Source organism: Exophiala xenobiotica, assembly GCF_000835505.1.
Source record: "Exophiala xenobiotica strain CBS 118157 unplaced genomic scaffold supercont1.1, whole genome shotgun sequence".
In the NCBI taxonomy this organism is placed as follows: Eukaryota; Fungi; Ascomycota; class Eurotiomycetes; order Chaetothyriales; family Herpotrichiellaceae; genus Exophiala; species Exophiala xenobiotica.
In genome coordinates, this window is record NW_013562494.1 from 65,348 (window position 1) to 80,338 (window position 14,991).

Sequence of the window (14,991 nt, forward strand, 5' to 3'; positions counted from 1 at the left end):
AGCCTGGGAATAAAATACGGGTTCATTACAGCTAAAAACCTGGTTGGGTGACAACTTGGAAGGCAACTCTGCCGAATGGACAGTGTGTTTCTCCGCCAGTCGCTGTTAATCCTCGTTGCTCATTGCAGGTTTTGGTCCTTCTGTGCCATTCGCCTTTTGGGTAACGCTTTCAAGTCTTGCTGGGTGACCTTCTTTCGTCCTGGACCCCGAAGAGATGGTCCACTTTCCTGCGGCCCTCGTGGCCTGTTCGTTAACCTTGCATGATCGAAGGTCCGCATCAACTGTTTCTGCTGTGGTCCTCTCCGCCAATTTCGCACAACGCAGTCTGACGCAGACCGGCATGTCGAATGATGGATCCTGCGTGTCAAACGCCCGACCCTCTTCCCCTCCTGGCTCGTAGTTAGGTGAGGGACGTATCCCAACCACCCACGCCGACCGATCTCGGTCGACAATGCCTTGACCTGTACGGCAACCATGGTCTGCTTGATGCGATACGGCTTGATCGGCGATTGAGAACCTGCTGACATAATACTGGCTGGCCGACTTTGGCGAGTACTATACATCATCACTCCAGACACATTCGAGTCTTGCAAAGCTCAAGAGCACCAAGAGAACAGTCGAGCTGTAACTCCTCCTCCCAGCCTGGGCCGCCACAGCGTCAATCCGAGCACCAAAGCTCGATTGATGCAGAATGGGCTCTATCCAGGACTTTCCACGCAATGGGAATTGTTCAAAAGATGAATCGCTCCATGGATTGCCCAACGACCGCGTTGATGAGGACCACTTCCTGTCATTCAAGGTTGTTGATCTTGCATCCGGTACGACCAACACTCCAACAGGTATGAGAGAGGGATTCATCCTTTCGTCCTGGCTTCTAATGCTCAGTCGGAGCCGGGAACGCGATGAGGTCTCCTTCGAGTGGACTTATAATAGCCCAGCAAACGGTCTTGCACATGAGCCAACCCGCAATCATCTTTCGATGAAAGAAGTTGTAACGGAGCCACCAGGCGATGTTGGACACATTGCTACAGCTGTCTCCCACCGCCTCATAACGGCTGCACCAAGTCATGGTGCAGACAGTCTCAGTCCCGTATCGCTCCTTCTGAGCACGAGTTCCCTTTCACAAACGTTAGAGGAAGCGCGAGATGAAGTAAGCAAAATGCATTCCACCTTGATATCGCATCTCTGACAATGATGTGAAAAGGGAGTACTTCACCTCGAGTTACGATTTCGTGATGGTAAGCTCGAGGCTCGACCGGTGTGGTGCACCGAGAGCGTGCCGCAATACACGGTGACGCGGCATATTGAGACACTGGTCGACACCATCAGAATGTGCATTGCAAAGCCGCGTGCGACCATTGAGGATTGCATTCAGCCCACCCAACATGATCTGGACAAGATATGGGAGTGGAATCACAAACTACCGCCTTCCCACAGTTTCTGCATGCACGATGTGATATCCGAACGAGCTCAAAGGTGTCCAGGTAAAGTCGCAATCTCTTCCTGGGACGGCTGCCTGACGTATGCCCAAATCGAGCAGTATTCCACCTTCACGGCGCACACACTCACAGAGATGGGTGTTCAACTACATGATGTCCTGCCGGTCTGCTTTGAGAAGTCAAGATGGACAATTGTCGCCGTGCTTGCAGTGATGAAAGCGGGTGCAACTTTTGTACTCATGGACCCAACCCTTCCGCTTGCCCGTCTCCAAAATACGGCACAGCAAGTGGGAGCAAAGACGATGCTGACCTCCCGGCAACAGCAAGACCTATCGGCGTCAATCCTACCGGAGGGCAAGGTTGTCGTCGTGGAAGAGGACACGTTCACAGATCTCTCAAAACTGCAGCGTGGGGCAACGTTGACACCCGTGCCACCAACTGCTCTCATGTACATTATCTTCACTTCGGGAAGCACGGGTGTTCCGAAGGGAGTCATGATCTCTCACGAAACCTATACAAGCAGTGCCATTCCTCGGGCGGAAGCCGTTGGCTATACAGAAAATTCCAGGGTTCTCGATTTTGCGTCGTACGCTTTTGACGTCAGCATCGATAGCATGCTCTGTACCCTTGCACAAGGCGGCTGCCTTTGCATCCCCTCCGACGAAGATCGGATGAACGACATAAATGGTGTTATGCGGGGGATGCAGGTCAACTACGCAGGTCTAACCCCGTCGGTCGCACGAATACTGGACTCCGACGTTATCGCGTCACTCAGCATGCTGGGTCTGGGAGGAGAGGCTGTCACAGCCAGAGATGTCACACGCTGGGGTCGAGACACCAGGATCGTGATCGGCTACGGACCTTGCGAGTGCACAATCGGATGTACGGTCAACAGTAGCGCCGCAACTGGCAGAGACTACATCTCCATTGGCAAAGGCACGGGAGCGGCCATGTGGATTGTTGACCCCAACGACCACGAATCGTTGATGCCAGTCGGTGCTGTGGGCGAGTTGCTTGTCGAAGGTCCAATCGTCGGACAAGGCTATCTGAATGACCCTGCCAAAACCGCAGCCGCTTTCATCGAGGATCTGTCATGGCTCAGAGCGGGCCACAACACCCACAGCGGGCGTCGAGGGCGTCTGTACAAGACTGGAGACTTGGGGAAATATGATCCTGACGGCTCTGGAGGCATTGTCTTCGTCGGACGAAAAGACACTCAAGTCAAATTACGTGGACAACGCGTTGAACTTGGCGAGATCGAATACCAGCTCAAGACCATTCTATCTCCTGCTACCAGCGTCATTGCGGAGGTCGTGACACCTTCGGGCTCTGGAGGCCAACCTACTTTGGTGGCGTTCGTTGCTTCCCAGGCACCACAGCAGCAGGGAGACTCTGACCTGAAGTTAGTGCAACCAAGCGGCGAGCTTCAGGATACGTTGTCACAAGCCGATGCAAACCTAGCAAAAGTCCTGCCCCGATACATGGTACCGAGCGCGTATATACCCATCAACTATATTCCTGTATTGATATCAGGCAAGACCGATCGCAAGCGACTAAGGCAGTTTGCTGCCACCGTCGACCTGCGGCAGCTTGATCATGGCGCAGAGCGCGGTACTACATATCGACTGAGTGAACTCGAACAACGCTTGCGGCAAGCATGGGGCCAGACTTTGAAGCTTGATGCCGAAACAATCCTCCCTGGCGATAACTTTTTTGCACTAGGTGGGGACTCTTTGACGGCAATGAGACTTGTGTCTGTCTGTAGAGCGCAAGGTCTCGATCTCACTGTCGCCAACGCTTTTCTCCACCCAAAACTGTCGGCGATGGCTGAAGTTGTCCACATGTGTGAATCGCAGGCACGGACGGTAACACCAGCTTTCTCTATGATCTCACACACCATCGACAGTGCCTGTCTCGAGGCAGCACAGGCTTGCGGAGCTGATCGGGTGGCCATAGAAGACATATATCCTTGCACACCAACACAGGAAGGACTGTTTACCTTCTCGCTGAAATCAGCCACGCCTTACGTTGCCCAGAGACTCGCCTGTATCCCAGAACATATTGATTTGGCTTCCTGGAGGCAAGCATGGGAGGAAGCAGTGGCGACAAGCCCTATTCTACGCACTCGCTTGGTTCAGTCTTCAGAATCTAGGCTTTGGCAAGTCGTCCTCAAGGGAAACATCATCTGGAGGCAGTCGACTGACCTTGCACAATATCTTGAGAGCGACAGGAATGAGAAGATGGACCTTGGCCAAAGGCTAGCTCGATATGCCATTGTCACCCCTCCAGCCGGCAGGAAGCGCTACATGATCTGGACTATCCACCACGTACTCTACGATGGATGGTCGGAGCCGTTGATACTCGGAAAGGTCGCGCATGCCTTGCAAGGTCAGCACATCAGTACAGGAACACAGATGAGGGACCTTGTCAGGTATTTGCAAGACACGGATGAGAACTCCGTTCAACAGTTTTGGCGACGAGAACTCGAGGGTGCTGTCGGACCTCAGTTCCCGCGCGCGCCTTCTAGGGACTACTTGCCAACTGCGGATGCGATGCTTGAGCATCAAGTTCACATCGAAGCAAGCGTAGGTTCGCGCTTCACCATGGCAACACTTATTCGTGCTGCATGGGCGCTTGTTGCATCGCAGTATACGGCTGCCAATGATGTCGTATTCATTGAGACACTCACTGGTCGAGACATTCCGTTGGCAGGCGTCGAAAGTATTGAAGGCCCATTGATCGCAACAATACCAGTCCGCATACGTATCGACCGGACGCGCACTGTGGAATCTTATCTACAGACCATCCAGCAAGGCATGTTGGCTCGCACGCCTTATCAGCATTACGGGGTGCAGAACATCAGAAAGGTCAGCAGCGATGCTCAATGTGCCATCGAGGCTCGAACGGGCTTGGTCATCCAGCCAGAACCAGAATACATGGGCGGTGAACTTGGCTTTGACCAAGGGGATGTGGTACGTGAAGCACTACATTTCAACCCGTATCCGCTGATGCTGGGCTGTGGTATTCGGAAGGGTGGTTTCAGGATCTGTGCAAGTTTCGACAGCAGCCTGATTGATATCGACCAAATGAAAAGAATACTTGGTCAGCTGGAAGCGGCTTCTTTGCAATTGACAAAGCATCTCTCCAGAAGACTCGATGAGATTTCTTGTCTCTCCCAGGCGGAACTGGACCAGATCTGGCAATGGAACCGTGTGGCCCCATTGTCCTTGGATGAACCATCTAAAAGACTCCGAGCAGACGCTCGAATGGAGCCAGACTCAATCTATCCTCCTGCTGTAGTCTCTTGGGTTTGTGATACCCGGAACCCGTCCCTGTTATCGCCCATTGGCTGCGTGGGCGAGCTCTGGCTCGAAGGAGATATTCTTTCGGGCGAAACTCTTGAATCTCCAGCCTGGCTCGTGGCTGGAAGCTCTCATCACGTCGGCCGAAGGGGGAAAGTGCAGCCCACAGGTGATATGGTCCGATTACAAGACGACGGCAGCTTGATATTCGTTGGCCGAAAAGAGAATGTTGCTCCTGTTCAAGGGCACGCAGTCGACATCGCAGATGTGGAAGCCCGTTTCAAAAGCCATCTTCCACCAGGACTTCGTGCCGCTGTCGCCGTATTCCAGTCCTCCTCGGATGCACCTCGGCCGCGTTTGGAGCAAATGCTCGTTGCCTTCATAGAGCAGCAAAATTCGCAGGAAGATGGCGTTGAGCTGATGCCGACGAGTCACGACATCATTGCCGATGGCTCAAGCCCGCAAAGCTTCCGAGCGGCAATCACTGCGAAGATTGCCCTCGACCTTGCGGTGGCACTTAAAGAGCTCGACAGATTCATCCAAGACAGTCTTCCACCGTATATGGTCCCCTTTGCGTATGTTGTGGTTGACAAGATCCCTTCTCTGGCGGACCAAGTTGATCACGACTTGCTGAACCAACTGGCCTCCAAGATCCCTCGAGATGTGCTCACCAAGCTCCGAGAAAGCCTCAAGTACGTGTGGACGAGAATCTCGGCGCAGACAGATTTGACAGCGACCGAGTCAATACTGCGGACATCGTGGGCAAAGATACTCGCGATCGGTCCGGAGAAGATTGACCTTGACGACAATTTCTTCCGCCTTGGTGGCGACTCTGTCCTGGCGATGAAATTGGTGTCAGATCTCCGTTTTCAAGGGCACATGTTGACGGTAGCCGATGTCTTTCAGCACATGCGCCTGCGCGACGCGGCCAAGGTGTTGAAGGTCGACCAAGTTTTAAAACAGAAAGTTCAGACTTACAAGCCTTTCTCGACGCTGGCTCTTCCCGAGATAGGATCGTTCCTCTTCAAAGTTGTCCGGCCCCAGTTGACTGATCCCAAGTGGTCCATCCAAGACGTTCTTCCAGTGACAGATTCCCAGGCGCTGGACGTCCGGGCAACCATCCAAACTCCGCGAACCTCGGTACAATACACGATGTTGTACTTTGACGAAGGCATCGATCAAGAGCGTTTGCTCCTCGCCTGCGATGAGCTGGTCAAGACTCACGATATTCTACGCACCATCTTCATCGAGCACGAATCGTCCCTCTTCCAAGTGGTTGCGGATGAACTGCGTACTCCTGTGGTCATGAAACATGCCGACACAGAAATCGAACAATACGTCACCGACCTATGCGAAGATGATATTGAATCGGATTTCCAGCTGGGCTCACCTTTTTTCAAGATGTTCTATGTCGAAGGCACGGACGGCCAGAGATGCCTGATCATATGCCTGTCCCACGCTCAGTACGATGGCATCTCTCTCCCAGCCCTGCTCCGAGATCTGGAGATCTTGTACACCGGAGGGAAGGTCGTCGAGTTCGAGCCATTCTCCTCGTACATGGCACGCATTTGCGATGAGCAGATCCAACGTGGGGCTGTCGATTATTGGCGCGGTCTCCTGGACGGCTCATCGTTGTCCATGCTAGGCGAAGCCTCCGGACGACCCGGAGACAAGCCCTTGTTCGTGACAAAACCGGTCGACATCTCTCAACGTCCCAAGGAGATCACCACCGCTAGCCTGCTGACTGCAGGATGGGCACTCGTGTTGGCACGTCGCCTGCAAATTCCAGACGTAACATTCGGCAGCGTCACTTCGGGCCGTCTCATCGACCTCGCGAATGTGGAGAACGTCGTGGGCCCGTGTTACCAATTCACGCCGATCAGGGTCTTGTTTGGACAGCAATGGACCGCGACGGACCTGTTACTATTCGTTCAGAAGCAGACTGCAGAATCCGCAGTCCATGATTTCCTCGGGTTCGAGAAGATATCCAAGCAGTGCACGCAGTGGCCATCCGAGGCACGATTTTTCGATTCCATCGTCCACCACCAGGACTTTGAGGACTTCGACACTATGCCATTCGCCGGAAGAACTTGCAAAGTGGACATTTCGAATCCACACGGAGACGCTGCTTATCCGATGAAGATCGTGTCGCTCGTCCGACAAGGGCGGACGCATGTCGGGGTGGTGGGGAGTGAAGGAAATTCAGCGTTCGTGCACGCGATTCTTGATGAGCTGGTGGCGACAGTTGAAGAATTGGCAGCCGATCGGCCGGACGCTGTATTGCTCGGTGGTCGAATCAGCTAGTAACCTACAGCTGCGTGGAGACACAGGATCATCAGGAAGTTCATAGTATCTAGGTCAGTATTTAGGTCAAAGTGAAGCTGCCGTGGTACGGGGTGGTTTATTCCAAAAGTGATGGCTTAATTGTTGCACGCTCTGGAGTTCACAACATAAAAAAAAAGTCAATTACAGAATCCTCACGGCGAATTCCACTAAATATCTTCTTGCACGGAGCACGGCGTGACATTGTTTTGGAGCTGCACAACTAACATTGGAAGACTGCCTAACGTAGATAGCACTATTTTCGAATTCCAAAAAAACTCAAGGCTAACATATGTAGTTAGAGCTTCGCATTCCACGCGGCTCGGTCAGAGGACTCGAGCGGTCTCTCCCGGCCATCCCAGAACAGTGGACAGAGCTGGAACCACTTCTCGCGGCTACAAATCGAATGAACCGACCGTTTGTGGCCCAGGTCGACATACTTGCCGATTACCAGGCCTTGCGACTGCTCATACGACAGAATTGTCGCGCCCGTGGCCTTGGGCTCGCCCACGACATTGGCCGTGCGCGGCTCGTCCAGAAAGCAATAGTGGATGCAGCTTGAGTACCATGCGTTGACCCGATGCGAGCCGCGGAACGATTCGTCGCCGACGAGAGAATGGCGACCCCGATCGTAGTCTCCGGCGTCGTAGTGGGCGCCGTAGTGATCCTCCTGCGAACGACAGTCAGTGAATAGTCCGTGGTAAGCAATCACGTGTTGGATCTCGAAGGGGACGAAACAACGAATGACGCATGGTGGGTAGCGGGAATTTTTTTACCTTTGCCCAGTATAGTTCAAAATAGGCGAAGCGGCTTTCGTTGAAGCGCCCAAACAAGCAGAGCACGTGAGGATCGAACCACAATTTGCGCAGGTATTCGCGGTGCTGGTCCAGAGTTCCAGTCTCGTTCCAGCCCTGTGCAACTCGTGGGTCGTTCTGCCACATGTTGAACAGCGCCAGGTGCTCTTGGTTCTGCCAGTCGACAACTTCGAGCGAGAAGTGCTCGTCCAGCTCCGGGACGTAGCGACTGTACGCGATCGACCCCGGGTGCGGCTTGGGCCGTCGGATAGGATGACGAGTGTACACGGCCTCGTCGGGAAACTTCATTGTGAAATGATGGTTCTCGGGCATGAGCGGGTACTGCGACAGTGATTCCCGTTGAGGACCGTCCGTACCGTCTCCCACCACCCAAATCGGACGAGGGCCCATTGGAGAGCCCGCGCCTTGCCAGAATGAACTTCGCAGTATCAGGAGTTCATCAGAGTACGATTTCAATTCGTCTGCGGGTCGCCATGGCCTGGGATGCTCAATCGCCAACCCGGTAGCAAGCAACTCGTTCCGGATAATGTCCTTCCCCAGGCCGACCAGAGTCAGTCGGAAGTACTCGTTCGTTGGATGTGCGAGGTAGATGGCGTGAATCACGTTCCAGATCTGGCCCAGTGAAGGTGTGCTGTTGCCGGACCATTCGAACGTGGTCTGTGGACTTCGACACGCTCGTGCCCATGCACTGTTATTCGAGAGAGGCGGACACTCGTCCTTGGGTTTGAAAGACAGCTCCAGCCATGAGAGCGTATCGTGGTGTAGTGGTTGGGCCAGCTGTCTTCCAGCTGGCGGATGACCATCCAGTGTCAGGACGAGCCTCGCTGGGTTCGTCTCCCCAATGTTGCGTACACCATATGTGGTCAGAAAAGGGTGCGGTAGCTTTACCGGCGGATATTTGTGGTGGGTTTGAGTATCGGACACCATTTTGACGAGACTTGGTCGTTATTATGGAACTGTAGCGATATCAGAACGTGTGAATAGTGCTGTTGAGGAGCGTTGCAGCAGACTTCTAGACTGACAAGAAGAGTCTCTGAAGCCAAACAGAAAGATTGGACAATCACTAAGCGGGGCTCTCGGTACAGGCTCAGAAAGAAATCCAAGCATTCCTCGGCAACAGAACTTCTCTGGAAAAGCCAATGCACGTGAATTGTCAGAATGATACTCACTCGGAAAAGTATAAAGACGCTTGCGAGGAAGCTGGCCGGACTAGTCAACATACCTGCAACCTACCTGTCTCGTGGCTGGCCGGTCACCGATCGACGATCTACCCTCGATGTCTCTTAGGTCGAACCTTGGACCCTTCCGACATTTCAATGTCTCGTTCCCACAAGAGCGAATTCTTCAGGTCACGCTGGACAGACCGGAGAAGCTCAATTGTATCGACAAAGCCACCAGCCGGGAAATCCAGGGTGTCTGGGACCTCTTCGACCAAGATGAAAGGCTATGGGTCGGCATCATCACCGGCGTCGGTCGAGCGTTTTGCACTGGGGCCGATTTGCAGGGTAGGCTCACCTCTAGCGATGCCTTTCCTTGAACGAGGACTGACCATGCGTCGGCACGCACAGAGTGGAACGAGATGAACAAGGCGGGGGTGGTCAACGACATGGCTGCACCAGGCCTTGCTGGGTTGCCCCGTCGAAAGGGCAAGAAGCCGATCATCGCAGCTGTAAATGGCATATGCATGGGTGGAGGATTTGAGATGGTCGCCAACTGCGATTTGGTAATAGCCTGGTCTTGGGCGATATTCTCCCTACCTGAGGTGAAGCGAGGGATAGTACCTGTGGCGGGGTGTCTACCACGCCTGACGCGCACCATCGGACTGCAACGCACCACCGACCTTGTACTGACAGGCAGGAATGTGAGCGCCAAGGAGCTTCATGAATGGGGTCTTGTTAGTCGAGTGGTGGAGTGTGCTGCAGATGTTGTTCATGCTGCGGTCCAAGTCGCTCAGGACATGTGCAGAAACAGTCCCGATGCGCTGATCGTTGGTCGGCAGGGGATTCGTTTGAGTTGGGAAGCGAGCAGTGTGGAGGATGCTGTGTCGAGTCTGGCTGATGGTTGGTACCCTCGTCTGATGCATGGGACCAACTTTGGTGAAGGTATCCGGGCGTTTGTGGAGAAGAGACCACCGAGATGGGAGAATTCGAAGCTATGAGCAGAGAAAAATCTAATCTAAACTAATCAGATGTGCATATCTAGCGTGTCGTGAGTGGGATGTGTAGAATGAGCATGGATGAGGCACGGATGAGGGTCAAGGTGTTGTCATGGACGCGGGATGGTTTCCACCATGAGAAAATTTTTATCTTATCAGATGATGTAAAATGCTTGTGATGCTTCAGCGAGTGGAATCTCCGATGTAAGAAAAATCTTATCAGATGAAACAAGGATCCTGCTCGTAGTGGATGATAGTGGATGGATACATTGTACTACGCGTACCTAGTAGTGTGTAACCGTACCTAGTAGTTTGTAACACCATGTACGAGTGGAGACATACACAGTACGGTATTACCTGACGGTGTCATGCCGGTATGGTAAATCCTTGAAATACCGAACACTCGATACCTCAGTCCGTCAGTCGTGGTATTGCACCTACGAAGGTATGTACTCACCCACTACTGACAGTCTGGCCAACCTGTGCGGCTTCGGAGATCAATGGACAAGAAGGTGGACATGTAGGGAATGTAGCCGGCAGTATTCATTTGCGTCCCTGTCAGGTCCTTTTCGCACTTCCTTGTGATAACTAGGCTAAGGTGCTACCTGCTCCACGTCGCCCAAGGTTTGATGCAGAACATTGCTCCGATAACTCTCAGATCTCTGGAACAATTCAGAGTGCGGGCCATGGTCAACGCATCTGCCTCCCTCAATCAAAAAGATAATGTTGGCTTGCTTGATGGTGTGCAGGCGATGTGCAATGGCAATCACGGTAATTCCCTTCGAAGCTTTAGCCAGCCCTTCCTGCAAGAGTTTCTCTGATTCCGCATCCAATGCACTCGTCGACTCGTCGAGAATGAGAAGTCGAGGTTTGCGAACCAAAGCTCTTGCTATCGAGAGCCGTTGTCTCTGTCCACCAGACAGCTGGCTTCCATTTGGCCCGCAAAGGGTATCATATCCCTGCGGCAAGCTGACAATGGTCTCGTGAATGTTGGCGAGTCGACAAGCATCCTCGATATCAGCCCGACTAGCCTCTTCGTTAGGTCTAGCTCCAAGTCCCACATTGAATGCCACCGTGCCTTCGAACAGAACACTGTCTTGAGGGACAAGAGATATCTCATCGCGGAACGAGAAATCCTTCTGCCTCGTGATGTCGACCCCGTCAATCAAGATCGAACCGCTCTGCGGTCTGTACATGCCCTCGATAAGTGATATGATAGTGGACTTCCCAGCGCCAGATGGACCAACCAGAGCACAGAACTGTCCACTGGGGATTTCCAAGTTCAATCCTTGCAAGACCTTCATATCGAGCCGAGCGGGATACGTAAAAGTGATGTCGCGAAAACTTACGCTGGAGCCGCTGCTTAGACTCGTCACTAGGCCCGTTGCCTCTGCCAGCGCTTCAACATCCTTTTCGGAAGACTGAGCCGAAGCCGCCCAATGTTTTTCGACCTTGAGATTTTTGGTTGAGCCGATGTCGATGAGGTCCAGGATTCTGGCTACCGCAGCCCATGCACTCGAGAGCTCCGGCGCCAGCGCAAACATTTGGCTCCATAGCATTGCACTCACCAAAAGTGAGAAGACCACGATCAAGAACTGGGTCTGAGTATACGCTCCAGATATGATCTGTTTCGATCCCCACCAGTAGGCCAGAGCATTCACCATGTTGCCTAAGAAGTACATGAGGGCCAACCACAAAGCTGCATGGAGGCTGACTGCCGTCGTTTCTTTACGAGGGCCTCTGAGTGAGCGACGATAGGTCATGAGGGTCTCCTTCTCCAGGCCCAATGCTGCAACAGTCTTGATTGAGCTGATTGCTTCCACACTGATGTCGACGGATTCGGCAAACGCGTTCTCGTGTTTATCCTCAAATTTGCCCAAGACTCGCAGCTCCATCAACCCGGCTCCAAGAAGTAGCGGCACCAGTGCTAGGCATACCAATGCTATCTTCCATGCAATGATATGGGTCAACACAATAGCAACGATCAAATTCACCGATATAGAGAATATGGTCCCCAAAACGGAACCACTTAACCCTGCTAAAGCATTGCCGTCCTTGGTGATGTACAAGAGTAGTTTTGCTGGAGTTCGGTTCTCCGATTGGTGCCACTGGAGACTCTGCTCAAACAATGAGCGGAAGGACAAGAGTCGTACAACGTACAGCATTTTCTCAGACAACCAGCCGAATGCCGACCAGCTGACCAGATTGGCAAAGAATTCGATGATGGCGAGCACAAAGAACATCAGGCCGAAGAAGTTGCCGGCGGCTCGAATACTGGATTCGGTTTTGCAAGGATTGAGTCTCCCGACAGTGTTGCCGAAGATGACTGCTTCGGCAGAGAATGCGCCACCAACGATACTTGCAGCCAACAGTGCCATCACAATAACTAGCGTATAAGGTCGTACGATGCGTGACAGCCCGTGCATGACCGATACCAGTGACCTTGACGATGAAGCAGCTGTTTCGTCCTCCGTCTCTGCATTCTCGTCATCATCCGCAGTGAAGTGCTCAAGTTCTTTTTCTGACGCGTGATCTGGTCTCTTCTCGCCAGCAAGAGTATCTCTGGTGGGACTGTCGATTTCGACTGAGCCTTGCGACGACTCCAGGTCCTCATCAGTGCCTGCCCCGATGGTCTGCATCTGTACCAAGTTGGCGTAGGTACCGGCCTTGGCGAGGAGTGCCGTATGATTACCTTGTTCGAGGATCATGCCTTCCTTCAGAACAATGATGTTGTTGGCGTACTTCACAGTGGCCAAGCGGTGTGCAACGGTGATCATGGTCCTTCCTGCGGCCACCTTAGAGATAGCTGCTTGAATGCGCTGCTCACTTGCCGAGTCAAGTGCAGCCGTAGCTTCATCGAGAATGAGGATCTTCGGGTCCTTGACCAAAGCCCTGGCGAGAGCAATCCGTTGCTTCTGGCCTCCGCTTACCAGTCGCCCACCAGCACCCACCAATGTGCCGTAATTATCTTTGAGAGACGAGATAAAGTTGGTTACATCAGCTAAAGCGGCAGCTTTTCGGACGAGTTCGACGATTTCCATCACGAGTGCACCCTGTTCCTCAGCTGCAGCACTCATGTCTGCACCATTCCTGACAGACTCTGCCAGCATGGACAATTGTGGACCAAGCAGAATCGGTACCAGACGGCTGTGGTCGGGATGCGCTGAGTTTACCAGGCCATGGGCAATATTTTCCAAGATCGAGCGGTTCAACAGGGATGGTTCTTGTTGGACTAATCCGATATGACTCCTCAGCTGCCGAGCATTGAGAGTGCGCAAGTCCTGGCCGTCAAGAAAAATTTGGCCATCTGTTGGATCATAGAGCCGCGTAAGCAAGCCAGCAATGGTGGATTTTCCGCTTCCAGACATCCCGACAATGGCTGTATGCTGCCCGGCAGGAATCTCGAGGTTTAGTTCTTGAAGAATGACGGTGTCCGGCCGTGATGGGTATCGGAAGGAGACCCGCTTCAACTCGAAGGCACCGTTGACGTTCTCCAAACGTATGCCATCATCATTGGTGGTCGCGTCAATGCTCGATTGGTGGCTCATATCATCACGGATTGTATTGAACGAAGCCAAGGCTGCACCAAACATGTGAATGAAAGGGGCGACCTGACTGAGCACAAGCGTGGCTAGCACAGCATTAGTCACGTCAATCGACTGCTTCTTGGAATGTCTTACCTTCCACCATGATGAAAATGACTGTGAAAACTTTGCCAACTGAGGCATCAGTGGAATCCACGCTGACCGCATGTGCGATTTGTCTGCTCCCTTGCCAGAATGCGAGAGCATTTCCAGCATAAGCGATGAAATACATGACCCCGGATTGTACTCCGGTGGCGAATGCCTTTTTCACACCTTCCCGTTCCGACGATGTTTGGTGTTGTGAGAAGATCTTCTCGAGTCGAGCGTTTGCTCCGAACGCATGGACAACAATGACATTGGAAAGGGCTTCGGCGGCGATGGACGCTGCAGATGCGGCATGAGTGGACACCAATTCCGAATACTTCTCAACATAGTGGCTGCCAACCAGCGACATTAGAAAGTAGGCCGGAAACAACCAGATCAACATGCCTGCCAACTTGGTATCTTTGATGAAAGCCACGATGTACGCTGTAACGAAGAATGAGACACTCGAAAGGCATATCCCAACCTTTTCCGAAGTCCCCGATCGAATGGTTTGAATGTCGCCATTAAGCCGAGACGCGACCTCGCCAGCTGTGACATTGTCGAAGAAAGAAGGTTCCTGTCGGAGCAGATTCTTGAGATAGCTTTCTCTAAGTCGCTGGGCGAGGCGCGCACCACCCAAGCTCCAACATGCCAAATGCACATATATCGTGATGAATTGAGCAATTGCCAGGTAGAATATGAGCAAGATTTTGGAGTTCACTTGCCCTTGATAATCGGGGTGGTCGCCAGACTGCTCGTCCGCAGTACAAGTGGCAGAGTTGAAGTTGTCGATGAGCTGACCAAAGAGGATTCCAATGAGAGGGAAAGGAATCCCAGAGACAATGGCACAGACAGTGCCTGTCAGCAAAAGGACGTAATCCAGACCGGTGGGATCGGCTGAGACAAGCAGTTGAATATAACGGAAGGATTTGCGAAGGAGCGACATCCTTCCTCTCAGCTTGCAAAGTCGTGTTCAGACCTGTCCGAATTGCAGTCTCCCTTGCGCCTCAAAGGAACATTGTCGTCAGGAGTAGGCGTATCAAGCTCTGATTGTGACACTCATCTTGCAACCAAGATCCTTAAAACAGGCATTGTCCGTCTTCGGCCCTTTTCCATCCAGAAATTTCTGCAGGTCAATTCATCTGTCAAACATCCGAAGTCTTCCATTCAAGCCTCTTACGGCGTTGTGGAGGTTGGGTTGCGTAGTGTGCATGGATTCGCATCATTACATTGTGACTTGCCACCAAATAATACGCTGTCATGACGAACCTCACAACAGCTCGTATTTAT

At 52.7% G+C, this 14,991-nt stretch overlaps 4 protein-coding genes across 5 annotated transcripts; 2 read left to right on the top strand and 2 right to left on the bottom strand.

Moving 5' to 3' along the window:
• Nucleotides 1-139: 139 nt before the first annotated feature.
• PV05_00030 (uncharacterized protein) lies at nucleotides 140-7,342 on the top strand. The gene is made up of 2 exons (XM_013464892.1): nucleotides 140-1,150; nucleotides 1,205-7,342. Exons 1-2 carry the CDS (start codon nucleotides 692-694, stop codon nucleotides 7,043-7,045), a joined length of 6,300 nt encoding a protein of 2,099 aa, XP_013320346.1. The 5' UTR covers nucleotides 140-691; the 3' UTR covers nucleotides 7,046-7,342.
• PV05_00031 lies at nucleotides 7,233-9,530 on the bottom strand. Of its 2 annotated transcripts, XM_013464893.1 has the most exons (3): nucleotides 8,889-9,530; nucleotides 7,840-8,834; nucleotides 7,233-7,733 (listed from the first exon to the last, which is right to left on the bottom strand). In XM_013464893.1, the coding sequence occupies exons 2-3, from the start codon at nucleotides 8,803-8,805 to the stop codon at nucleotides 7,362-7,364; spliced, it is 1,338 nt and encodes a 445-aa protein (XP_013320347.1). In that variant the 5' UTR covers nucleotides 8,806-8,834; nucleotides 8,889-9,530; the 3' UTR covers nucleotides 7,233-7,361. The 2 variants fall into 2 exon arrangements, with proteins under 2 accessions (XP_013320347.1, XP_013320348.1); XM_013464894.1 differs by having other exon boundaries at nucleotides 7,840-9,530.
• On the top strand, nucleotides 8,996-10,206 carry PV05_00032 (uncharacterized protein). Its single transcript, XM_013464895.1, has 2 exons — nucleotides 8,996-9,383; nucleotides 9,447-10,206. The coding sequence occupies exons 1-2, from the start codon at nucleotides 9,155-9,157 to the stop codon at nucleotides 10,034-10,036; spliced, it is 819 nt and encodes a 272-aa protein (XP_013320349.1). The 5' UTR covers nucleotides 8,996-9,154; the 3' UTR covers nucleotides 10,037-10,206.
• An 88-nt stretch (nucleotides 10,207-10,294) lies between these two features.
• PV05_00033 (uncharacterized protein) lies at nucleotides 10,295-14,888 on the bottom strand. Its single transcript, XM_013464896.1, has 3 exons — nucleotides 13,714-14,888; nucleotides 10,491-13,664; nucleotides 10,295-10,443 (listed from the first exon to the last, which is right to left on the bottom strand). The coding sequence occupies exons 1-2, from the start codon at nucleotides 14,645-14,647 to the stop codon at nucleotides 10,627-10,629; spliced, it is 3,972 nt and encodes a 1,323-aa protein (XP_013320350.1). The 5' UTR covers nucleotides 14,648-14,888; the 3' UTR covers nucleotides 10,295-10,443; nucleotides 10,491-10,626.
• Nucleotides 14,889-14,991: the final 103 nt, after the last annotated feature.

What these genes read in the sequence shown, in the direction of transcription:
- PV05_00031 (XM_013464893.1), bottom strand. Translation starts at nt 8,805, where the DNA reads ATGGTGTCCGATACTCAAACCCACCACAAATATCCGCCGGTAAAGCTA. An exon ending in TTGAACTATACTGGGCAAAG is followed by an intron (nt 7,734 to 7,839) that starts GTAAAAAAATTC and finishes TGTCGTTCGCAG; the next exon opens with GAGGATCACTACGGCGCCCA.
- PV05_00030 (XM_013464892.1), top strand. Translation starts at nt 692, where the DNA reads ATGGGCTCTATCCAGGACTTTCCACGCAATGGGAATTGTTCAAAAGAT. An exon ending in TAGAGGAAGCGCGAGATGAA is followed by an intron (nt 1,151 to 1,204) that starts GTAAGCAAAATG and finishes TGATGTGAAAAG; the next exon opens with GGAGTACTTCACCTCGAGTT.
- PV05_00033 (XM_013464896.1), bottom strand. Translation starts at nt 14,647, where the DNA reads ATGTCGCTCCTTCGCAAATCCTTCCGTTATATTCAACTGCTTGTCTCA. An exon ending in CATTTTCATCATGGTGGAAG is followed by an intron (nt 13,665 to 13,713) that starts GTAAGACATTCC and finishes ATGCTGTGCTAG; the next exon opens with CCACGCTTGTGCTCAGTCAG.
- PV05_00032 (XM_013464895.1), top strand. Translation starts at nt 9,155, where the DNA reads ATGTCTCTTAGGTCGAACCTTGGACCCTTCCGACATTTCAATGTCTCG. An exon ending in CACTGGGGCCGATTTGCAGG is followed by an intron (nt 9,384 to 9,446) that starts GTAGGCTCACCT and finishes CGGCACGCACAG; the next exon opens with AGTGGAACGAGATGAACAAG.